Here is a 26,431-nt window from a genome sequence, read left to right on the forward strand (position 1 = left end):
CCCACCCCAGAGCCCACACCCCCAGTCAGAGTCCTCACCCCCCTGCACCCCAACCCCCTGCCCCAGCCCTGAGCCCCCTCCCACACTCTGAACCCCTCGGCCCAGGGCCGGCTCTAACTTTTTTGCCGCCCCAAGCAAAAAAAAAAAAAGAGTGCCGCCCTCCATAGCGCCGCCATAACACACACCCTCAGCACCGCGCTGCCGCGCCGCACCGCCGAACCGCCGAACCCCCCCAGCGCCTTGCCGCCAACTCCCCCCAGCCCCCTGCGGAGCGCCGCACCGCCGAACATGCCAGCCCCCCACGGAGCGTCGCCGAACCCCCCCGCCGAACCCTCCCCCAGCCCCCTGCGGAGCGCCGTGCCGCCAACCCCCCCCAGCCCCCCGCGGAGCGCCGCGCCGCTGAACACGCCAGCCCCCCGCGGAGCGCCGCCGAACCCCCCTGCCGAACCCCACAGCCCCCCGCGGAGCACTGCCGAACACCCCCCCCCGCGGAGCACTGCGCCGCCGAACCCTCCCACCGCCACACACACCTCCCGCGGAGCGCCGCCGAACCCCCCAGCCCCCCGCGGAGCACTGCCGAACACCCCCCCCCGCGGAGCACTGCGCCGCCGAACCCTCCCACCGCCACACACACCTCCCGCGGAGCGCCGCCGAACCCCCCAGCCCCCCGCAGAGCGCCGCGGAGTGCCGCTGAACACCCCCCCCACCGCAGAGCGCCGCGCCACCGAACCCTCCTGCCGCCACACACACCTCCCGCCGAGTGCCACTAAACACCCTCACCGCCGAGCCGCGCTGCCGAACACCCCCCCCCACCGTGGAGCGCCGCTGCCGAATCCCCCCCCCCAGCCACCAAAACAAAAACAACCCACCCCACCCCCAGCGCCGCCCGACCGAACCCCCCCCAAAAAAACAAAAAACCCTGAGTGCCCCCCACCACCCCAAGATTGGCCGCCCCTTACCAGGTGCCACCCCAAGCACGTGCTTGGTCGGCTGGTGCCTGGAGCCGGCCCTGCCTCAGCCCCACCCCCACCACATGAATTTTGTTTCTGCACATGTGCAGGAAAAATTAGAGGAAACACTGTTGGCAGGTGGATCACAGCTGGCCTTTTAGTACCATCTGTCCCCCTTGCAAGGGTGTGGCTGATAGTATTCAGAAGAGCAAGCTGAGTCCAATGGGTAGGCTGAGGAGAGTCTACTGAGTTAAGGGTTATATAGGAGGAGCCTTGTAACCCATCTACAATGGAACCAGTTAAAATGCCTGATAGGTGAGAGAACACAGAGGATGGGTGACAGAGCAGTAGCACTCCTTCCTGTATTGAGTTTAATAAATTACACTACAGGCTGCTGTTAAAAATCCATTCCTTTGTTTGTCCTCATTCACCATCATGTCTACATCAACAGAACCAGTTACCCCAGTAATAGCAAAGGTACCTGCTACCTTAAGCTTGACAGGCAGCTGCCGTCTAACGGTTTTATGTTGCTATGCTACTCTAACAGATAATGCAGAATAAAGAAGAGGTCCAGGAGGAATGGCCTCTATTTAGCATTGGTTTAAGAAGCTTTGAAAACTGACTTCCAAATTTTAAGAACATAGCCAAAAAAAACATCAAAGAAAGATTTTAAAAAAAAAGATGCAATGATTAAAAAATTTAGCTACCATGATCCATGGATTTCAACATAGTTTATAAACCTCCACAGAGGAGGGCACGTGAAATGAAATTGCACATCCACAATTATCACTGGCCATCCTGGCAAAAAAAGCCATCTTCACTCTTGATAAGACTTTTATGTGGTTCAAAGAACAATGAGAACTGAGGTCAAGGAAATATAAAATCAGTCAAGCACAAAACAAGATCTGTGTTTATATAGCCTCTCACATCCTCGAAACAAGATAACACACCCTCCCCCCAAAAAAACCCCACAAACACCCTACAATACAACCTACCAAAAAGCCACAACACTTAACATTCTGATAGGTTCATCACAGGCAAAGGGTGCTTGTACTAATGACACAGGAAGAAAAACAAAAAAAACCACAATTCATAATAATTACTATAACAAACTATAGTTATAATGGATTTGAGTGGTCATCTTTTAATGCAAACCAGCCCTTTTAGCAGAAATAAAAGTACCTTAGTGCCCCACACTTAAACCATCTCACGTTTATACTTTTGAGAAATATTTATTATTTTTTATTTGACCTTGGTGAAACTTACTTTTAAAGTGTTGCCAATTCAATTCTATTTTTTGGCAGCCTAGAAATTTGGTAAAATGTGAGATTAAGAGATTTCCCCCCCCATACCACCGTATAAAACTCCACTTCTAGCATGAAGTTTTACAAGTAGTATTAATGACAGCAAAAGTTCTCCTCCCCTTCACAGCTCTTCTCACTGGCAACAGGCAAGATAGATGCATCAGAATTCTATGATTCTATGAGAACAGTACACCTCTAACCCGATATAACACTGTCCTCGGGAGCCAAAAAATCTTACTGCATGATAGGTGAAACCACGTTATATCGAACTTGCTTTGATCCACCGGAGTGTGCAGCCCCGCCCCCCCCGGAGCGCTGCTTTACCACGTTATATCTGAATTCGTGTTATATCGGGTCGCATTATATCGGGGTAGAGGTGTACTTCCCATGGGACCTAGTTATTACATTAACCAGATTAAACCTAGTTATAATGTCATTACCAATTAGAATATCTGCAGGAAGTCAATTCCTAATGCCTACCACCATTTCATCACTAAAATCCCCCCACTCCAGGTGGATCTTAGTCAAAGAGACAGTTGGAAACTTGGCTAGGGCCAGAAGGGTTATGCTTCTGCCAGCCAGTTTGTCCTCCAACATCCTTTAACCAAAGTAATGTCAGATGCTGTGTCACGCCAACCGCAGCATTCCCAACCATTCACTTTTGCTTTCTTAATAAATTCTTCACTACCTTCCCAAGACTCAGTTCTAATGTAATTTATGAGACCGTGTCCTCCCTCCAAAACTTCTCTTGGGGCTAATGTGGTAGTGTTAGTGCTTACAGAGTTAGCATCCGCACTCACAGCTACAACATTGTCACTTATAGTGGGTGCAGATTGAATCTTTGGATAATTTGGCTTTATATGGCCTGGCATTCCACAGAAAACCAGCTTTCCTTCAGGATAACAGGTTTTAAACTCTTTTTTTTAACAAAGTTCGGATTAGATTTACCCTTAAACCCTTCATCCTTTTTAAATTGTGGTGCAGAGTGATTGTTTTTTCTCAGGGGCTTATTCCTTTCATGATTCTGATTTTGTACATATTTGTCTGCAATTTCTGCAGCTTGCAAAACAGAATTGGCTTTTTTTTTTCATATGGTAGCCCAGGTTTCATCTGAACTAATCTTAATAACTGTTCTGGTGTAATTAATTGCAACTGTTTTTCGAAATAACCATAAGCTTTTTCCCCAGTAACCCACTTCTTAACAAAACCCAATAGTTTATGAGCACACTCCATATAATAATCATTAGACATCTTAAAATTTCTAAATTTTAACCTGTAAGTTTCAGAGGTAACTTTAAATTGCTTCAACATGTATCCTTATATTTTACATATTTCAAAGCCTCATCTGCCCCCATCTCATTGACTGCAAAAGCTAGAGAGGTATTCAATCTGGTCAGTGGGACAGACATCTGCTGCACATCTGGAATCTTGTGAATTTCACAGTCATTCAAAGGTAGCAAATTGTGGATAATATTCAGCTTAAACCTATATTTATCTCAGAGCAATGGAAGAAAAAAAAAAGGGGGGGGGAGGGTTGTTTGGGCCCAGAGATCTCAAAGCATACGATCTTAATTTCATAGATCCCATTGATTTTAATATTGTTTAAAATGAGAATATTCTTCATTTACAGAAACACACTAAAATGCAAAAATATATTTCAGTACTCATGGTAAGTCTGAAGCATATTATCCCCAATCAGAAACAAAAGCTTTACTTCAGTAGTTCTGTAAACATACATAATAAGATTGTTAGCTCTTTGGAGCAAAAGACTATCTAAGTATACGATGAAAGATAAAGGGATGGATATGTCAAACAAGGTAGTGGTGAAACTAGGGTGACCAGACAGCAAGTGTGAAAAATCGGGACAGGGAGTGGGGGGTAATAGGAGCCTATATAAGAAAAAGACCCAAAAATCAGGACTGTCCCTATAAAATCGGGACATCTGGTCACCCTAGGTGAAACAATCATGTTGAGTATAGTAAACTGCAGTCAGAGCACACCACCTGCCTACAACTGCCATGCCTAAACTCATTCAAGTATGGGCTTTTGCCAAACACTTTTTCCACCACTCGTCAGCTAGTGAATAATGCAATGCCAAATGCTAACTAGTGGGAGCAGAAGAACGTGTGGGATTTTCTGATTCCGACACAATCAGTCATTCTCATTTGTAAGAATTTAATTTTAGGCACCAGGATCTGCTGCCAACCAGCCAGAGATCTGCTGTTTCCTCCCTATGACACAGCTGGTCTCCAGGCAGCTGTTGCAGTATAATGTTCAGGAAACTAACAATTACAAGCATTTTTAAAATGTGGGAGGGGAGACCTAAAGCATGCATAATGCATGCACACGATCTTAAAGGCTTGCATTAGCATTGGGATTATCTTGCTTCTCAGATACTTGAAGGAACCTTAGATTGGCAGTTACGTCAAGTTGTGTCATTAGTTTTTCCTGTCTTAATTCCTATGTGATGATAGATCTTAGGTTGTCAGGTGGCTTACTGACTGTTTTCCACCATACTTTTTTGCTAAATTACAATGTAACTCCCATCCACATTATTCTAGTCCAACATTAATGACAAATGAGTTAATCATGATGAAACCTTTACTGCTGGTCCTGTGGGTTACCTGCTGTGCGGATATCAATATTATATTAATATTTCATTCAAATCAGAAGAATGTTACAGCATATCTAGTATATTCAGCTTCAGAGAAGATGAACTATGCTGAACATATCTAGAACACTCAGCAGCAATGTAGGGGGTGTAAAGGCCCCACACAAAATGACGGCCTCCAAATATGCTTCCCACAGCCCTCCCCACCACAAAAAAAAGCATGCCAGGGTTACCTTATGAATGTGCTTAATATCATGAAGACCACTAGCTCATGGGGAAAATCCTCTAATTGTCTTACCACCAAAGGTCAAGTTGTATCAGTGTAAATTTGATTAATATCACTGACTACTAGTAACCTCACATACTCTCGATTTGTACTGTTGTAAACGTAGGCAGAATTTGACCCACTGCTTTTATTCTATATAACCTAAGCACAATAGGTCCAATTCTCTGTTCTGGTCAAGTTGTGCTTACAGGCAGAAAAAGTGAAGGTGGTGTTGGTGTCATTAGGCATAACCCTAGGTAACTCGGGAGGGTGGAAGACCACGAGTGTCGATGAAGCCTTCCTGCACTAGGCCTAAATGAACCAAAGTCCTTCCATGTTTAAACTCTAATCGACCTCAAAAGCCAGATGCAGAAATTGGAATGTGTAACAGCCAGTTATCACGTGCAGCGGTAATACCGGTACAAAGCGGTACCAAGCGGTAATAATGAGGCCTGCATACTTCTGGCTGAAAGGCAAAATAACAAATCAAAGGAAAGGGACAAGATACTAATTCAAAGAGAAGTTACTAACAAGCTGGACTTATAGCCGCCAAGATGATTTAACTGCTTAAATGTAATTGCTTGCTACTTGCTTAATGTAAACTATTACGGGGGGGGGGGGGGGAAAGGGGGAAGGGGGGAGAAGGAAAAAGCTTAGCTGCAAAATGAATAAAAAGAGAAAAGCTGCTTATGATGGTGTGCTTGATCTGAGACGTGCCAGTCTCCTTGCACTGCTTTGAGATCTCAAATAAACTTTGATTGCTTCTCCACCCTGGTGTGTTCATTGGCGCGAAGCACACTGGGCAACGAACCCCGCTGTTGCTTTCCTCGGGCACTCTGTGCCGGCAACAGTCTTGGCGTCCCTGGGTGGGCTCGAGGTTGAAATTTAGCCTTGCCCGGACCCGTCTCAGAGGTCGACGGATTGCGGCGACGACCGATGCCCAGCGCGCACCGGTGACTTCATCGGGGGCCTCGGCGGAGACGCGGTTTGGTCGACCCCAGAGGGCACAACGGTGCAACGCGCTCGTACAGTGGAGAAGCGGCTGCGGGCGACGGTGGGGAACCGGTCCCGTGGACAGGGCGACGGTGCGAAACCGGACCCTTGGATGAGGTAGGAACAGTCCAGTGGGGACTTTACCTGTTTTGACCTGGGGACGCCCAGTGTCTCCCTAGAGTATGGGGCAGGGACAGAGTACTACAGGCAGGGCAAGGTGTACACCCTTAGAATGCATTCTGGTGAACTGGAAAGTGTTTGAATCGGATCCATTGACTAAAAGTAAACTGAAAAGGTTCTGTACAGTAGACTGGCCTCAATATCAGCTAGAGGACCAGGAAAGGTGGCTACCGGAAGGATCACTTAATTATAATACGATCCTTCAATTACATCTGTTTTGTCAGCGAACGGGTAAATGGAATGAACATATGTATGTACAGTTGTTTATGTTGCTAAGAGATAGGTCAGATCTTTTGCAGAGGTGTAATTTAACCCCGACAGGATCGGCAGTGGCTAATGTTAGTCCCTCGAACCCCTCCCCGGTTGTGATGGCGGAGCCGGTGTCCTCTTTGGCTCCAACACCCCCACCATATAAAGACAAGGTGCCACAGGTCCCAGAGATCGCCCCCTCGGTGGGATTCTGTCCATTGATTATTGAGACTCGGATAGCCCGTCCTGAAGCAAACAATCGCCCGGCCACTACTATGCAGGTCTATACGCATGTGCCTTTTAACCCGGTGGACCTAGCAGCCTTTAAGGCACAGGCAGGGGAATTTTCAACGAACCCAAGCAAGTTTATCTCGGTCTTTGAGGGGTACCTGGCTAGCCATAAACCTGACTGGGATGATTGTAATGTCCTTATGCGGACCCTGTTGTCTGAGGTGGAGCGGAATCAGCTTATATCTAAGGCGAGGGAGGAGACACAGCGGAGACATGACCTGGATATCCAGAATGTCCCCATTCCTGCCAATATGGTCCCCATAGCGGATCCAAGGTGGGATCCTAATGAGCCTCAGGATCAGACCCGCCTCAATACGTATAAAGAATTGCTTTTACATGGTCTCCAACACTCAGCTGTCCGACATAGCAATTGGGCAAAGCCGTATGAGCTAGTACAGGAGCCAAAAGAAAGTCCGGTTGCTTTTCTGCAGCGTATTCGGGATACCATCAGGCAAACTACTAATGCCAATCCCGATGATCTGGCCACCGAGGCAATTATAAAGGGTATCTTTACCAGCCGTGCCGTCCCTGATATTAAAAGGAAACTACAGAAAAAGGAGGATTTGATGGGCATGACCATGGCACAAATTCTGGAAACTGCAAACAGGGTTTACAGCCTTAGGGAGGGAGAAAAGGAAAAGAGGCAAGTGAAAATGATGGTCGCAGCAGTACAGGCCAATGGCAAGGGAAAGTTTCAGGAAGCTGGAAGGGGCCGGGGAATGAGAGGCCGTGGACGTGGGCACCCTGGCTCACAGGAAAGGCATCTGGGTCGCAACCAGTGTGCCATATTCCGAAAGGAGAGACATTGGAAAAATGAGTGCCCCGAACGGGAAGGTACCCCTATGATGGCAGCGGAGGATCAGGAATAGGGGTGTCAGGGGAGACGGACTATCCTGCCCCCGGAACCCCGAGTAAAAATGCGGGTGGGAGATTCGGACATAGACTTTTTAATAGACTCTGGCACGAACCGCCGTAAACCAACCCCTTCAGCTGCCCATGGCAGACTCCCTCACTGTGGTGGGCGCCACAGGAAAAGGAACCAAGTGCCCAGTGTATGCCCCAGCGGAATGTGCTTTGGGAAACAGAACTCTATCTCACAAACTGGTTTACCTCCCCGATTGTCCAACGCCTCTACTGGGACGGGACCTGCTTTGTCGCTTAGGTGCCACCCTGCATTTCACCCAAGATGAAATAACCCTCACCTTACCCCCCGAGAATGCGTGGATAATGACCCTTGCAATTGAGCCCTCAGCCATGCAAGCCCCAGAATGGAGCCAGTGGGAGAAGCAGGTATATCCACTGGTATGGGCGTCCAGGGTCCCAGGAAAAGCAGCCCATCAAACCCCCGTTAATGTTCAGCTCTTGCCAGGAAAAGGTCCGGTGCGAATTAAGCAGTATCCGATCAAAAGAGAAGCCAGAGAGGGACTGCAGGAGACTATAGACCAGTTCCTAAAGTACGGGGTACTTCGAGAATGCCAGTCAGCTTTGAACACTCCCGTCTTGCCTGTACAAAAGCCCAATGGCACATATCGGCTGGTCCAGGACCTGAGGGCGGTTAATGAGCGGCTTAAGACTCTGCATCCCCTTGTTCCAAACCCGTATACACTGTTGGCCTCTATAGGGGGGCAGTACACCATTTTTCGATCCTAGCTTTAAAGGATGCTTTCTTCATGATTCCGGTCGACACCCAATCTCAGGAGATTTTCTCCTTCGAGTGGGAGGACAAGAGAAGGGTTAAAAAGCAGCTTTGCTGGACAGTGTTGGCCCAGGGATTTAAAAATCCCCCCACCCTTTTCGGCCAGGCCCTGGCCAGAGACTTGGAGGAGTGGGACAATGAGGACAAGGTCCTCCTCCTGCAATATGTAGATGACTTGTTAATTGCCGCTGTGGGTCTAACCCCTTGCCTTAAAGCCACTGTGAGCCTCCTGAACTTTGTTGGACTCCGAGGATATCGGGTAGCACAGAGTAAAGCTCAGATTGCCCTCCCAGAAGTACAGTACTTAGGGTTTCACATAGGGCAGGGGGAGCGTCAGCTTTCAAATGAAAGGAAGGAAGCTATCTGTCAAATTCCTATCCCAAGCAATCGTAAATGGCTCAGGGCGTTTCTGGGCATGGCAGGCTTCTGCAGAATATGGATCCCAGAGTTTGGACTGTGGGCTAAACCCTTGTACGAATGCATTAAGGGAGCGGATCATGACCCCTTTCACTGGTCCTCAGAAGCCGACAAGGCATTTAAGGTTTTAAAAAGGAAACTGATGGAAGTCCCAGCCCTGGGTCTGCCAGACCTCACTAAGCCGTTCCAACTGTATGTGCATGAAAGGAAAGGGGTGGCCCTGGGAGTGCTTACTCAGTTATTAGGCACCTGGAAACGTCCCGTGGCATATTTCTCTAAACAACTGGATCAAGTTGCTAAGGGATGGCCGGCATGTTTACGGGCGGTCGCAGCAACTGCCCTAGTGCTTGGGGAAGCCGAGAAACTGACACTGGGGGGAATTGTGCAAGTGTATACTCCCCACATGGTCCAAGCCCTGCTGGATACTAAGGGTGGTCTCTGGCTTACACAGGCTCGGGTAGCTCAGTATCAGGCTAAACTTTTAGAAAATCCTGAAGTTACCCTACAGACCTGCCCCTCCCTTAACCCAGCCACCATGCTGCCAGAAACAGAGGAGCAGGAACACGACTGTTTGGAGGTCATAGATGCCCAATACTCCAGCCGCCCGGACTTAAAAGATCAACCGCTCCCTAATGCAGAATGAGTGGTACACCGACGGCAGTAGTACTGTTACAAACGGACAAAGGAGGGCGGGCAATGCTGTTGTAACTCTCCACGAAACCGTGGAAGCAGAGGGTTTACCTGCTGGGACATCAGCACCACTGGCTGAATTGATAGCCTTAACCCGTGCACTTGAACGGTCAAAAGGAAAAAGAGTTAACATTTTTACTGATTCCAGATATGCTTTTGGAGTGCTACACGCTCATGCAGGTCTGTGGAAGCAGAGAGGAATGCTAACAGCCCAAGGCTCTCTGGTCAAGCATGGGCTTCAAATTCTCCAGCTTTTAGAAGCGGTACAGCTCCCCTCAGCGGTAGCAGTGGTACACTGCAAAGCTCATCAAAGGGAAGATCAAGATGTGGCTAGGGGTAATGCCAGGGCGGACAGGGAGGCCAAGCGAGCTGCTACCCTGGAACCACGGGAAGCTGAGGATGCCCATATGCATGCCCTCATCCCATCAGTGGGGGAGCTCCCGGCCCCTCAGTACTCTCACGAAGAGAGGAACCTGGCCGACACACTTGGGCTCCAGGAAAAGGAGGGATGGCTCCACTCCACGGAAGGAAAAATCCTCCTACCAAAGAATCTAATACGGCTAGTGCTACAGAAACTACATCAGACCACCCACGCCGGCAGAGAGGCTCTTACCCAGCTTATGAATAAATATTTTCTAACCTCTGGACTTAGACCCCTGGCCTCCCAGGTACAGGCTGAATGTCTGATCTGCCAAAAGAATAACCCTCGATCGGGAGTGTCAGTGCCACCAGCCACTCTGGAACCTACCCCAGGCCCGGGACTGGTTTGGCAAATAGATTTTACTGAGTTCCCCCGAACCCAAGGGTTCAGATAGCTCCTCGTCTTGGTGGATCGATTCAGCGGATGGCCTGAAGCCTTCCCATGCTGAAACAACACTGCCAAAACGGTGGCTCTTAAATTTGTCAAGGAAATCATTCCCCGCTTCGGACTCCCCCAGTGGATGGAATCTGACAACGGAACACACTTCACATCTCAAGTCATTCAGAAGATATTGGATGCCCTGCAAATCCCCTGGAAGCTCCACACTCCATGGCGACCGCAGGCCAGTGGGGTAGTGGAGCGTACAAATCAGACACTCAAGCGACATCTCTCAAAGGTCTGCCAGGAGGCTTCCCTACAGTGGCCTGATGCTTTACCCCTTGTTTTGCTCCGAGTTCGCGCACTCCCAAAGGGCAGATTAGGGCTTAGTCCCTTCGAGGTTATGTTTGGAAGGGCATGGCCTATGAACGGTACACCGGTTCTGTTAGGGGAGTGGGAGGTAGACTGTGGCTTCTTATCTCAGTACATGTGCTCTCTGTCTGCTGTTCTCTGTTCTCTCCACAGGTATACCAAAGATTTGCAGCCTCTCCCGCTGGATGCCCCTGTCCACTCCCTGCAACCAGGTGACTCCGTTCTCGTTCGTACCTGGAAGGACGAGCCTCTCCAAGAGAAGTGGAAGGGACCCCACACCGTCCTGCTGGTCTCGCACACAGCAGCAAAGGTTGAGGGACACAAAAACTGGATCCATCACTCTCGTCTAAAAGCAGTGCCTGCTCCTGAACGGTGGACCGTCCAGCCTACGGAAAAGACTGCCAGCGACGACCTGGGACTTAAACTGTTATTCAAAAGACAATAAGGTCTGCTGGGAATGCCCTGGGACCTCTTTGGACAGTCGCAGCACACTCCCCGCGAAAACTCTGAGCATTGGTTGTATTTATTTTCACAGGGCCGGCCTAACCTGGTGGCCTGGTCCCTTTTGTTTTTAGTCTGCCTGCTATTGGTAATTGTTATTTTGTGGGTATTTGGGGAATTGTAATTGTTAGACCCCAGGGTCACCTGCCCAAAATGGAAACAGGTCCAGGGTCTGCCACTGTGTTACTCTTTGCCATAGGGGCACTCCTCTCATTGACTCCCGTTTCCGCCCAGGCACATGTGGGATGGAGAAAAATCCCTATCAACTTAGAAACAAATACGTATGAGGCCCTGAAGGTTTGCTTTGCCCAAGAGTTTAACCTCTCTAACTGCTGGGTATGCTCCCAAATCCCGCACCACGCGGCAGGGTTACCTTGGAGGGTGGTCCCCCAGAATTGGTCAGATATCTGCTGGGGATGGTTCAGTAGGGGAAAAAATACCTCGGGTACCCCCTTGTCGCAAAACTGTACCATTGAATCCCAGTATGCATTAAGGGATGACCCCTGGAAGCCACAGGCCAACTCAACACATCTCCCTTCCCCTATTAGGTTGCAGCCAGTGGCCCCTGGTTTGGTGTGCTATCGACAGTTTAAGTCCAGCAATCACACCTGGTTTGCTGGGAATAGCACCTGTCAGTATTATTTATCCCCTGACAGTGACGCTTCCATCCCTGTCTATGTTAACGGCAGATCCGACTCTACCGCCTGGTTCGGAGCGTTTAGTGACACCCAAACAAGTAGGTGGAATAGCGGTTATAATGGCTTGGTAGGGAATGGCCACTCCTTTTACATTTGCGGTACCTCTGCCTATAAGTGGCTACCGCATCGGTGGTATGGAAGCTGCTATCTAGGATATCTTGCCCCTCCCCTTCGTGTCTTCCCTAAACTGCCTCCTGGCCGCCCCAGACAGCGTAGATCTTTGTATGCCACCCCAGAGCCCATTACGGAAGGAGACAGGTTGGGTATGATCCTCCTCCCATCCTATGGGGTGGGACGGCTGGCTCAATTTTATCGAAGGCTCTCTATGTTTCTCACCAAGTTCGCCAATGAAACCTTGGCCATAGAGAAAAGCCTTAACTCAGAGCTTTACCAGCTCCGGTTGCTGTCCCTGCAAAACAGACAGGCCTTAGATTATGTTTTAGCCTCCCAGGGCGGGGTGTGTGCCCTTATTGGGAGTAAATGTTGCACTTATGTCCCAAAAAACTCACAGGACATTAACAAGCACGTCCTGTCGGCTGAACAGGCTTTCGAGCAGTGGAAGGCCCAGGAAAGGGAACCCACGGTTTTCGATTCCCTTTGGAGTTGGTTGCCCAACCTGGGAGGACTAGGGGGTGGCCTTGTGCGTCTCCTCCTCAAAGGTGTGGTACTGTGCCTGGTCACCCTCCTCCTGATCGCTTGTTTTAAAATGCTCCTCCGTAAGCTTTGTGCCCCCCGTTCCCCAAAAGTCCCGACATGCCCTCTCATTTATAACCCCAGCTCCATGGCACTCAATCGTATCTTGTCCACAGAATATGAGAAAACTCAGCCAAAGGCTTGTTGAGTATTCTCAAAGGAGGGAGTTGTTGGTGTCATTAGGCATAACCCTAGGTAACTCGGGAGGGTGGAAGACCACGAGTGTCGATGAAGCCTTCCTGCACTAGGCCTAAATGAACCAAAGTCCTTCCATGTTTAAACTCTAATCAACCTCAAAAGCCAGATGCAGAAATTGGAATGTGTAACAGCCAGTTATCAGGTGCAGCGCCGCTCATACCGGTACCAAGCGGTAATAATGAGGCCTGCATACTTCTGGCTGAAAGGCAAAATAACAAATCAAAGGAAAGGGACAAGATACTAATTCAAAGAGAAGTTACTAACAAGCTGGACTTATAGCCGCCAAGATGATTTAACTGCTTAAATGTAATTGCTTGCTACTTGCTTAATGTAAACTATTACGGGGGGGGAGGGGGAGAGGAAGGGGGGGAGAAGGAAAAAGCTTAGCTGCAAAATGTATAAAAAGAGAAAAGCTGCTTATGATGGTGTGCTTGATCTGAGATGTGCCAGTCTCCTTGCACCGCTTTGAGATCTCAAATAAACTTTGATTGCTTCTCCAAACTGGTGTGTTCATTGGCGCGAAGCACACCGGGCAACGAACCCCGCTGTTGCTTTCCTCGGGCACTCTGTGCCAGCAACAGTGGCAAAGGTATATGCCTATGCCTCCCCTATTCTGGTTTGATCAGAAACCTACCCAGACACCAGTGTAAATTAAAGTAGCCTCACAGCTACTCTTACCTATTTGATTACCTATGGTCATGAAGGTGGATTCTGGCAACTGGAAAACAAAAAACAAAAACAAGCAGAGTGCTGAAAACTTCTGGCATGCCTTTCTCCCACTCACTCTTCTTACCCCTGGGGCTGCAAGTGAGCGGGTGGCAGAGAGATTTTACTTCAGCTTTATCTCATCTGAGGAATTTCCCTCCATCTGGGGAATTCTCTAGTGGCCAGATCACTATGGGCTTGTCTGTCCAATATGTTTTGGCCTAGTACTGTCTTCTTATTGTGGCGCACTCCTACTGGGAAAGTGAGGGAATGTTTTCCCCTCTATCAAAGTCTACTCAACTGAGATATTATATATCAACAAGTCTGTATTATAACAGTGCCAGAAAAGGAGCTGGTAATCACGAGGACATTTGATTAATCTCTTCTTAAATAGACATTCAGCATCAGAATAAGACTCTAATAAGAATGGAGCTGTTTGAAGACAGGCAGACTTCATACTTTCCTCCCCCACTTTCTTCCCGCCAGACTTTAAAAAACATTTTTATAGGCAATGTGGAATAATTTGTATGAGTCTATTGCAATCTTCTCATTATCCTGAAAAGAAAAGATTGTACTACAAGTGACCCACTTACCATGTTCTGGGTGAGTAGGTTTAAACAGACTACAAATATACTCTTTGGGAACCACTTTTCTGGCTTGGCTTAAAAGGGCCTTGAGCCTGGATCTTGTTTTAAAAAAATGATGGGGCCAAAATCAAAGGAAATGGGATTTTTTTTTTTTAAAAAGCCCAACTTGACCCAAAGACTGCCCAAGTGGCAATTTCATAGCACTCCACAAACTCTTTATGGCATATTTCCAACTGTACTATGTGATTAACAAGAAGTTACTATTCCTATAATGTCATGCCAGATAAAGAGAAAGTAAGACTGTTCTGGCTTTTGAAAACATCGTTGTGACTCCTAGACCAAATCCTAGACAAAGAATGCTGCTAGTGTAGTATAAGTGTTTGGAGAAACCACACTGAACTAGCAGATGTGGTGGTATTTTAACCTCATTATAGTGAAAACAAGCTGACATTTTGAGAAAGAAGAGCAGCACAAAAGGTAAATGAACTAATTGAATTGGTCAAAAAGTTGCAGCACTGATTTAAAATAACTATCCCTCTACCCCACAAAAAGTCTTTTTTGGCCAATTTAAGAACAACCCTTATTCCACAGATGTGCTAATAATATTAATACAAAATATTGTAACTTATTATACTGTACCATACCACTGCTGCATAAAAACAGTTAAGATACTTATGAGTACAATATAAGTATCTAGACAGACAGATGTAAAAGCAGACAAAGTCCCTTCTTCTATAATAGTGAAATAATATTGCTGCAATTAGCATGCATAACAAAAGTGAAAAAGAAAGTATGTTGGCTTGTTGTCTATAAGAAACTCTACAAAGAGGAGGGGAAGAAAGCATTTGCCAAATGCAGAAACATAGGAAAGTAATGTCTTATTTTTTCAATCTGCTAAGAGGGTGTCACAGATAGAGAGAGTGAAAACTAAAAAACTAAAGACCTTTAAAAATACCAGATATTTTGCATTGTGTAGCACTTTGAAATACAAAATTTCAGCCTAAAGCTGTCAGAGTAATAGTCCCAAAGGGCCTATTTAAATTTTCCTAATAGCCAATGGAGTTCTGCTGAAAGCACCAATGATAGGAAGCACCTTTGAATCTGGGTGTCCCCCGCACACACACCTTCTTTTGAAGTGTGCATCAAGTAGGGTGCATGCTCAGAGATGCGTAAAGTCCTTTTTTGCCCAGTTTTAGTGCTGACTATAGCGAGAATCCCTTCTTTCCCACCTTGATCTTTACCCCTCTCTGCTGGTAGGCCTCAGGTCTGTCCCACTTCCTGGTCCCTGGAGTCACCATGGTTTCAGCAGGTTGAGGACCTGACATGCAGAGTGCAACCCAGTTGCTAGCTGTTCTTCCAGGCCCTTGACAGTAGTTACAAGATTGCTGCATGGTTATACACACACACAGTTACAGGGAACATTGGTCTCAAGTGTGAAGAGATTTAATGTGCCATTTTTCCCCTCCACAAGCAACCAGCAATGCAGCACAAAAACCAGTCAGGCTGGTTAAAAACTGGACAGCACCAAAATTATATAATCAGTAACGCAATACTTGGAATTTTGAGCCCTTTTCAAGCTTTTGCATGTGTTAAGAAAATCTAAAAGGGAAGCATTAAAAGAATCCTAATACAGCTTTGAAAGCCCCCTAGGAATTTGACAGGGGCTCTCAATGCATGAAGTTAGATATATTGCAGTTGAAAACATACTGAGAGGTATGAAAACACAACAGGTTTTAGGCTGTGTTCCATAAAATCTGTCATGTGCACTTGAAAAAATCTTAAGAGCAAAAGAAAAAAAACCACATTTTTCCCACCATTTTTCTACACAGGTCAATTACACAATACATATCCAGATGACTGGATTATCTACTACTTAACTAAAAATGATATGCTGATAAGGTTGATGATGTCTTCCCTTCATCTGTACTCTAGAATTATTCATAGGGATGGCAATGGCAACAGGGAGGTGGTCTGGTAACTAAATCACTGGACTGGGACCCAGGCGATCTCAGTTTAATTCCCAGCTGCGCTACAAGACTTCCTGTGACACAGAGCAAGTCATTTCCCTGTGCTTCAATTCTCCTTCTACAAAAGAGAGACAACTATACTACCTTACCTCATGTGGGGTGGGGAATTGTGAAGAAGTAGTTCAATGTTTCTGTGTAGAGATGATTGAAAATTTTCCATTGAAACTCTTTTTGACTGAAAATGGAATTTTGAACAAAAAACTTTTCCTCCAACGTGTTCTCTGGAAAATTTAATTTTTTCATTAAAAAAAAATTGGTTTTCAGGCATTTGTTAAGCCAGAAAATCAAAATCCCTCTGTGGTATCATATGGGAGTTGTAGTTCAATTTTCTCATATCCCCATTCACCTACATGAGCAGGGCTCCACAGCTGGACTGCATCTTCCATAATGCACCATGACCATGGACTCCCATGATGCAACTGCCTCCCCTCACTATTAGGGGAGACTATGGTGCATCATGGGAGATGCAATACCACCAGTGAGCCTGGCCTATAGAGGAGAATGGGAGACTAACACACCTAAAACTACAACTCCATAAGTTACCACAGTGTTTCCAAATCATAGTATTTCACTATTGGGCCAAAATATTTCAATTTTTGGTTTTATACCATAAAGTCAAACTTTTCTCTGGAAAATGTTGATGAAAACAATTTTTTCTATCAGTTTTCTGTGGATTAAAATAACCCACTTTCTGACCAGCTCGGTTTCTAAAATGTTCAGATATTGTGCTAATAAAGACCATACAACTATCTGGATTTACAGACTGCAAAGTGTCCCAACTGGCATTTGGTTTAAAAAAAAAAAAAAAAAAATCAGGATCCTGATGAGCCCCCTCATCATTTAGCAAATGTAATGTATTGCATTAATGCTCATACCTGGAGGGAGGGGGAGAGAGAATGTGAACATAAAGCTCCCTCATCCAGAGTTAATAATGGAAATGCAGAAATAATTTGCAAGACTGGTGTCCTGTAATACCACCAGTGTCTTAGCTTTAATTCAGGTGTGCATTAATGGTATGTCTGCACTCCAGTAACCCCTCCCCGCCCCCCGCCCCTCCAGAGGATGGCCCGTATCAACTGTCTTGGGCTCAGGCTGCAGGGCTATAAAATCGCAGTGTAGACATCCAGGCTCATTCTGAAGCCCAGACTCTGGGACCCTGTGAGGAGGGAGGGTCCCAGAGCCTGAACTGGCCGAACAGCTACACTGCAATTTTATAGTCCTACATCGGTAGCCCAAGTCAGCTGACATGGGCCAACCATTGGTGTTTTATTGCAGTGTAGACAGACCCTCTATGATAGTGGAAAATGTGTGAGCAACATTGGCAGTGCATCCAACTACACCTGTCATCAACCTGAAACTTCATTATTAGATAGGATCATTCCACATCCTACAAGATTAAGGGGTAAAATTGTGAGAAGTGACTCAATGACTGTTTAGGGTCCTAAATCACTTCTGAAATGGATTTAGGCATTTGTGACAGATTTACTCTAGGGCTAGACTAAGCCTGAGTTTGGGGTTGCATGAAGCCAAAAGGAGCTCAAAGGAACACAGTCCCTTCCCCTTCCCATGCTTCCCAATATGCAGACTGTGCCATCCTTTAGGATAATGGCCCCACTTTGTGATGGGGGATTTGAGATATGTCCATTGTCCCCTCCCCATCCCTTTTAGGGCAATGTCTGCCCTTGAGTGTGCAAAGAACCAGTAGTCCCTGTGCTCCCCACACCATAGAAATGGTGTTTGTTGTTGGCCCTGTATTGGGTGCAAAAGAGGGGTCCTGCTGTAGCCTCCCCCAATCCTGCTCCATGTGCATTCCACATACCCCACTTCCCCCATGGGTCAGGCCTTCCACACCTGCAGAGGTGGAACAGAATTTGCACCTTCATATAGTAAACCTATGAACTTTTCTCACTGTCAAAACTGAACTATTTTTTAGTTTTATTCATGTCTTTTTTGTTTTATTTTTAAATTGATGGCTAAGACATGGTGAAGCATATACTTATAAAGATCAAAAATATTCTGACTGGCCTTGCATAGCTGGGCTGAAGATTCTGGGAAGCTCTTCCCCTCATGCTCAGCACACCCATGTAGAGGTCAGGCCCGGCACAGATCTAATGGTCTCTTGAGCTTTAAAGTAGTTAATACACCCTGCAACACTCCACAGTCCCACATGAGATGGGAACAAGGCCTAGGCATCAGTATCCCTGTGAGCCTGACAATATCTGGAAGAAGGTACTAGGAAAATGCATGCTGCTTCTCTCAGAAAATTCCCCCACAGTGTTTCCTGATGCATCATGCTAAGATGTGCTCTGCTCAGGCAGAATGCCTCTGAGCATTTCCATTTAGCTGCTACAGCTCTAGACTCTTGCCTACAATGCTCCAGAGAGGTACAAGACCACAATTCAGCCAGTCCTGTACATGAAAAATAAAACCTTCTGAATAAGTCTCAAGTTATTCCAATACTACATCATGGATTTAAGTGAGAAGTTGATGGAAGAATGCTCACATTACTAAACATGCAAAGCTGGAATAAATGTAAACAGAGTAAGGGTATGTCTTCACTACCGGCCGGATCGACGGGCAGTGATTGATCCATCGGGGATCGATTTATCGCATCTAGTCTAGACACGATAAATCAATCCCCGAGCGCTCTCCCGTCGACTTCTGTACTCCAGCTCAGCGAGAGACGCAGGCAGAGTTGACAGGGGAGCGGCAGCAGTTAACTCACCATAGTGAAGACACCGTGGTAAGTAAATCTAAGTACATCGACTTCAGCTACGTTATTCACGTAGCTGAAGTTGTGTAACTTAGATTGATCCCACCCTCCCCCCCAGTGTAGACCAGGCCTCAGTATAAAAATTGATAAAGAATTATTAGAAACAAGCTATATAAATAAGGTGATATGTTTTATCTAAAGAATATGCCAAATATCTAATATTATGTTCTGATTGTTCTTTCTATCAGTATATTGTCCATTGTTTGCCAAAGCATTCAAAATGTGTTTTCACATAGTTCCCTGGTAGAATTTGTTCTGCTCGTGTTATTGGGGTTGCGGGTGGATGGGTGTCTTAAAACTGTGATAAAAGCTAATCGCATACACTCAAAGCTCTGACTGGTCAGAGGAATCCACCATCACATAAGTTTCAGAGAACAGATGCTTTAACAATAGGATCTTACATGTAAGTACAAAGATGAAGGTTACAATCATCTTTATCTAAGGCTGATGAAATGTAATGGGTCAGTAGATTCTAATCATGTTGGTATACCAAACCTTTCAACCTTTGGGAGAAATGTTTTGCTAGGATAGTGTACAATCATCAAATATCATTAATGTCCTTTATCTCTGATTCTTGCCAAAACTCAAGATGACTTGAGACAGGAATTTCCGCAGAATATTCCCATCTGCATTGTCAGTTTGATATATGAACTCTCCTTCCAACTTGAGAATGATTTACAAATATGCTCAATAAAAAATAGTATATTTTGAGCACTTTCCTGGATCTGAAAGATAAGAAAAATATGCACGCCTCATTTACGTGAGGCCTCAAGTCCTACAGAAATATTAAGAAAAAAAGAACACAGAATAAAAGCAAAGAGAAAAAAAGGCAAACCATTTCATCATTCCATCAACTTCAGCAATGACATATAAGCACCATTTGTTGAAACAAGAACTTCTTTACTTGTCAGGTAAGATGAAGGATTCTGGAACTCCTGAATTCAACTGAAACAGCTTCCAGGAAGTTTGTAATACAAACTGAAACTTGCTAGCTGGTCATGAGTGGAGTGCTGGGAAAACAAATGCTTCTGAAGGAAAGATAAGGCAATTCTGCATTTCTGTGCTGATAGTTCTATACCACAGCTGTGCTGGGAATGGGTGAGAATCCTGGGAAGTGAACAAGGCAATGTGTTGATGGGCATAATACACAAAATTAGCAAAAATGTACAGGGGATGAAGGAGACAGATGGTCAGAAGATAGGTTTTTTCCACAGGGAAAAATCTCAAGTTTTTAACCAAAAAAATAATCAGACTATCTCCCATGTTGCTCCATGGTCTTTCCTCTTGGTCAGCAACTGCAGTATATCATGGGTACATTGTGGGAGTTTGTCTCCCACAATGTACCATAGCCATACAGTCTAGGTGGAGAACCTGACCCACAGAGAAGAATGGGAGGAACCTGAACAACAAATCCCAGAAGACTGTGGGGAAGCATTTCTGAATTGACATTTTTTGGTTTTTTGTTTTCAGACAAACTTTCAGTTTTCAGATGATCAGCTTTTGCAATTAAAAAAAAAATGAAGTTTTCCACAGAGCAAACAGTTTTCTCAAAAATATTCATTTAATTGAAAACCCAATTTTCTATTGAAAAATTTTTCAATGGACAATTTTTGAGCAGCCCTAACTATTCTAGGTGCATAGTTCTTAGCTGGTCAGCAGCTGGGATCACACTCTCCACCTGTCTAGCCACTTGTGGCTACATTATGTTTCTTCGGCAAAACCCACAAGAGGGGCTTAATTGCTTCAAAAACTGAGTTGCCAGCACAAGCGTATTCTGCACCTGAATGCTTAAATAAATATATTATTACTTATACAATTGTTGCAATAATAATGCAGATTGGAACAACAGAACCAACACCCTCCACAACTTTGGAAGTTGGGATTTAGATCTAATTCTGAACCCAAACTTCATGACTTAGGCCCATATCATCAATTGCCAGCCCCTATCCTGCAATCACATCTGCTTTGGTAGACCCGTTCACCTGTAGAGAACCCCACAGATTTCAGTGGGACCCTACATACAGGTTATGTGAATATGAGTGCAGGACTGAGGCCTTATTTATGCTCCAAGATCTTCTGTACATAAGCCCTTTGTAAGGTACGCATCACCCATAACACCCCCTTGTGTCAGGATGATGTCCATGACAAGGGTGATATCGTGGTGGGCGTGTGCCCACCGGATCAGAAGGATGAGGTGGATGAGGATTTCTTTGGACAACTAACTGAAGTTTCCAGATCACAGGCCCTGGTTCTAATGGCGGACTTCAATCATGCTGACATCTGCTGGGAGAGCAATACAGCAGTGCACAGACAATCTAGGAAGTCTTCGGAGCGTGTTGGGGACAACTTCCTGGTACAAGTTCTGGAGGAACCAACTAGGGGCCATGCTCCTCTTGACCTGCTGCTTACAAACAGGGAAGAATTGGTAGGGGAAGTAGAAGTGGGTGGCAACCTAGGCAGCAGTGACCATGAGATGGTTGAGTTCAGGATCCTGACAAAAGGAAGAAAGGAGAGTAGCAAAATACGGACCCTGGACTTCAGAAAAGCAGACTTAGACTCCCTTAGGGAACTGATGGGCAGGATCCCCTGTGAGGCTAATATGAGGGGGAAAGGAGTCCCAGAGAGCTGGCTGTATTTTAAAGAAGCCTTATTGAAGGCGCAGGAACAAACCATCCGGATGTGCAGAAAGAATAGCAAATATGGCAGGCAACCAGCTTGGCTTAACAGTGAAATCTTTGGTGAGCTTAAACTCAAAAAGGAAGCTTACAAGAAGTGGAGATGTGGACAGATGACTATAGAGGAGTATAAAAATATTGCTCGAGCATGCAGGGGTGTAATCAGGAAGGCCAAGGCACAATTGGAGTTGCAGCTAGCAAGGAATGTGAAGGGAAACAAGAAGGGTTTCTACAGGTATGTTAGCATCAAGAAGAAGGTCAGGGAAAGTGAGGGACCCTTACTGAATGTGGGAGGCAACATAGTGACAGATGATGTGGAAAAAGCTGAAGTGGTCAATGCTTTTTTTGCCTCAGTCTTCACAGACAAGGTCAGCTCCCAGACTGCTGCACTGGGCAACACAGTATGGGGAGGAGGTGAGCAGCTCTCAGTGGTGAAGGAACAGGTTAAGGACTATTTAAAAAAACTGGACATGCACAAGTCCATGGATCCAGATCTAATGCATCCAAGGGTACTGAGGGAGTTGGCTGATGTGATTGCACAGCCATTGGCCATTATCTTTGAAAATTTGTGGTGACTGGTGGAGGTCCCGGATGATTGGGAAAAGGCAAATATAGTGCCCATCTTTAAAAAAGGGAAGAAAGAAACCCGGGGAACTACAGACCGGTCAGCTCACTTCAGTCCCCGACAAAATCGTGGAGCAGGTCCTCAAGGAATCCATGTTTAAGCACTTGAAGGAGAGGAAGGTGATCAGGAACAGTCAACATGGATTCACCAAGGGCAACTCAGGCCTGACCAACCTGATTGCCTTCTATGATGAGATAACTGGCTCTGTGAATATGGGGTAAGTGGTGGATGTGATATATCTTGACTTTAGCAAGATACGGTCTGTATTCTTGCCAGCAAGTTAAAGAACTATGGACTGGATGAATGGACTATAAGGTGGATAGAAAGCTGGCTAGATCATCAGGCTCAACGGGTAGTTATCAACGGCTCGATGTCTACTTTGCAGCTGGTATCAAGCGGAGTGCCCCGGGGATCGGTCCTGGGGCCAGTTTTGTTTAAATGTTTATTAATGATCTGGATGATGGAATTAATTGCACCCTCATCAAGTTTGTAGATGACACTAAGCCGGGGGGAGAGGTAGATATGCTGGAGGGTAGGGATAGGGTCCAGAGTGACCTAGACAAATTGGAGGATTGGGCCAAAAGAAATCTGATGAGGTTCAACAAGGACAAGTGCAGAGCACTTAGGAAGGAAGAATCCCAAGCACCGCTACAGGCTGGGGACCGACTGGCTAAGCAGCAGTTCTGCAGAAAAGGACCTGGGGATTACAGTGGACGAGAAACTGGATATGAGTCAGCAATGTGCCCTCGTTGCCAAGAAGGCCAACGGCATATTGGGCTGCATTAGTAGGAGCATTGCCAGCAGATTGAGGGAAGTGATTATTCCCCTCTATTCGGCACTGGTGAGTCCACACCTGGAGTACTGTGTCCAGTTTTGGTCCCGTCCCCCTCCCCTACAGAAGGGATGTGGACAAATTGGAGAGCGTCCAGCGGAGAGCAATGAAAATGATTAGGGGGCTGGGGCACATGACTTATGAGGAGAGGCTGAGGGAACTGGGGTTATTTAGTAAGCAGAAGAGAAGAGTGAGGGGGCAATTGATAGCAGCCTTCAACTACCTGAAGTGGGGTTCCAAAGAGGATGGAGCTAGGCTGTTCTTAGTGGTGGCAGATGACAGAACAAGAAGCAATGGTCTCAAACTGCAGTGGGGGAGGTCTAGGTTGGATATTAGGAAACACTATTTCACTAGGAAGGTGGTGAAGCACTGGAATGGGTTACCTAGGGAGGTTGTGGAATCTCCATCCTTAGAGGTTTTTAAGGCCAGGCTTGACAAAGCCCTGGCTGGGATGATTTAGTTGGTGTTGGTCCTGCTTTAAGCAGGGGGTTGGACTAGATGACCACCTGAGGTCTCTTCCAACCCTCATCTTCTATGATTCTATGTGATGCTGCAAGGGATCCTGGTCTCCAGCACCTGCTGTAGGCTATCTGCCTCTCACTGGTTATTCCATGGCTTGGCCCTTCAGCCAAGTCACATGAAGTTCAGTCCTTCTCTGGGGTAACATAAAGGTCTAAAAGTTCATAAAACATCCCAACACTAAAAAACCTCCTGCCAAACCACCATTTGGCTATTCTTCAGCCCATCTTTTAGGGTCATTCTTCAGCCCCACAATGTGCTCTATGTTCCTTTCATTGGGCTTGCACTCCCTTTCCACAGCGGCTGGTAGGGGAACCCAGGACCACCCTCTAATCTGGATTCCAGCACAGAACCCCATAGTAAGCAGTTGTGTCTGCTTCTTCAGATGTGCTGCTTCCCCACAGCTTCTGCTTCACACAGCCACCCTTTGGTTCTTAGGCTTCTAGTTTCTCTTTTAAGCATCCCAGCTTCTCCTTTCTTTGATGAACTAACATCTTCCACCACTTTTGAGATGATCTGCTCTCTGTGGATATCTCTTCTCAGAAGAGTCCTATTTTTGCTCCAGTCTCCCCTCTAGTGATTTCCCTCAGCTTCTTTATAAAGGCCAGATGCCTAATGACCCTTACCTAGCTCTGGCCAAGAGTCAATCAATCAATCAAACAAACCAACCAACCACAGGTGAATTAATTGACTCATAACCTCTTATCTAACAGGTGACTCAAGTAAGCCCCCTCATACTCCTCTATTTCATAATATCCCTTGGTACTTAGCATTCTGTATTTCAATTTAAATAATTTATTTTAATTACATTTTAGCTTGAAAATGTATATGTAGATAGAAATAAGGGTGTACATTTTATTAGAAGTGTGTGTGTGTGTACAGAGAGAGAGAAAGAGAGAGAATGTCACGACAAAAATTAAAGTATTAAATCAGTATTTTCTTCGCTCAGGCACACTCTCAGATTCACCACACAATCAAAGTTAACTTAGACCAATAAAAAGCAAAACAAAACAAACAAAAAACCAGGAAATTCATAGCACACCAGAAAACTAAGCAGCATAAAATCATACTCATCCTAGTCCAGCAACCTTCGGAATTCCAGAATAACTTAATAAAATTGTATGCCACATATTTGCCAGAAAGGTTTTATAAGTTCTCAACAGAACTGTTATCCACTGAGATTCTTATCTCACTAAATATATGAAACTTAAAGAAGTGGCTGAACAGATATTTACCCTATGACTTCCAACCCCAATTGTTTAGTGTGCCCAGTTTAACATTGTTTGCATGCTGTGCCTCTCAAAATCAGAATATTTCCTTGCAATACTTCAGGTGTCTGGGTCAGGGTGATCATTTTCTTAAAGTGCTTGCTCTATTTCTATCCTGTTTTTAGGCATGTTCACCTCCAAACTTCCATCTGACTTTGATAGGAGGGAAGCTCCAAAAACTGAGTCAAGATTTTGTTTTTAAAAAATTCTCATTTAAGCGATTCCCACACAGCAGTATTAGAGGCAGGGAAATCCAGTGGGAGCCAGTGACTCTGGAATACTAATCCTGCCTTTGCCAGCAAACTGCTGTGTGACTTTAGGCAAATGACATGACCTCTCTGTGACTCTTTTTCCTGATCTGCAAAATGAGGTTAACATTTCTTGCTCCACAGATCTGCAATAAGGATTAGTTAATACTTGTAAAATACCTTGAATTCATAGGTGGGATTTTCAAAGGGGCATAGGGAAGTTAAAGCACACATCTCACTTGACTTACAATGGTATTTGGATGTCTAACTACCTATGTGATGCTAAGAATGCATATTTTAAATGGTACATTCTAATTATTTATGCTATTTTACAATGAAAGGATCTGATTCTGCACTCATTGAAATCAATGACAAAGCTCCCATTGACTTCAATGTGTGCGTGATCAAACCCTAGAAAGACAAAACATCATTTACGAGGGTTGCCGCCTCTGAGGTATGAAAAAACAGGATAGCCAATAAAACTAGACAGTTGATCATGTATACTGCGCACCCTTTCAGATTTCCCAGGGCAACTACTTCAAAAAAAGGACTATCATTGAAAAACCTGGACAGAAGGTAACCCTATTTTTTATTTAAAAAGATAATATGGCTGTGGTAATTTAATGCTCCATTTAAAGGCACTCAATCCATCAGAGGTGGATAAAGAACACTAGAGATAAAAGCAGTTTATGCATTTGGGGTGGGATTTTCAAAGGCATCTAAGACACTTAGAAGCACAAGTGCCAAGGAAGTTAATGGGGCTTGTGCTCCTATGTAACTTAGGATCAGATCCTCAAAGGCCCAGATCCTCCCGTGGGCGTTAGGTACCTAAATACCTTTGAGGAGCCTTAGTTACTTTGGAAAATCCCTCTTTGCCTTCATACTAAAAATGTGTTTACTGCCCTTCTTTAGGAAACATAATTTTAATTTTTTTCAACTTGCAAAATCCCATTAGGCTCAACTGAAATTTTAAAGAGATCATCATAAAATAAGATTTGATGCTTTTCAGAATGTTTAAGTTTTCAAAAAATATATATACATATATATTTCCAGCATATCATTTTCACAACAGCTTACATGAAAGAGTGCAGCTCACATACTGGGTTGGGAGCAAGATGATTATAACTTTTATTATTTGCATAGCACTACAGATTTACACAGGATTGTGCACAAGGAATTGCTGACTTTTTATTCCCTTAAAAATATCAGCACTGAGAGTAGTGGTTGTAACTCAATTGATAAGAACCATGATTACTATGTACACT

The 26,431-nt window shown here is 45.4% G+C and overlaps 1 protein-coding gene across 1 annotated transcript; it reads left to right on the forward strand.

Annotated features, from left to right (window-relative positions):
* The first annotated feature begins 6,671 nt into the window (after nucleotides 1-6,671).
* Nucleotides 6,672-26,087, forward strand: LOC135895493 (uncharacterized). The gene is given in 6 exon segments (XM_065423606.1): nucleotides 6,672-7,347; nucleotides 8,006-8,476; nucleotides 8,479-9,596; nucleotides 9,598-10,314; nucleotides 21,131-21,352; nucleotides 26,079-26,087. Coding segments are annotated over 6 exon segments (3,213 nt in total).
* Nucleotides 26,088-26,431: the final 344 nt, after the last annotated feature.

Source organism: Emys orbicularis, chromosome 1, assembly GCF_028017835.1.
Source record: "Emys orbicularis isolate rEmyOrb1 chromosome 1, rEmyOrb1.hap1, whole genome shotgun sequence".
Taxonomy (NCBI): Eukaryota; Metazoa; Chordata; order Testudines; family Emydidae; genus Emys; species Emys orbicularis.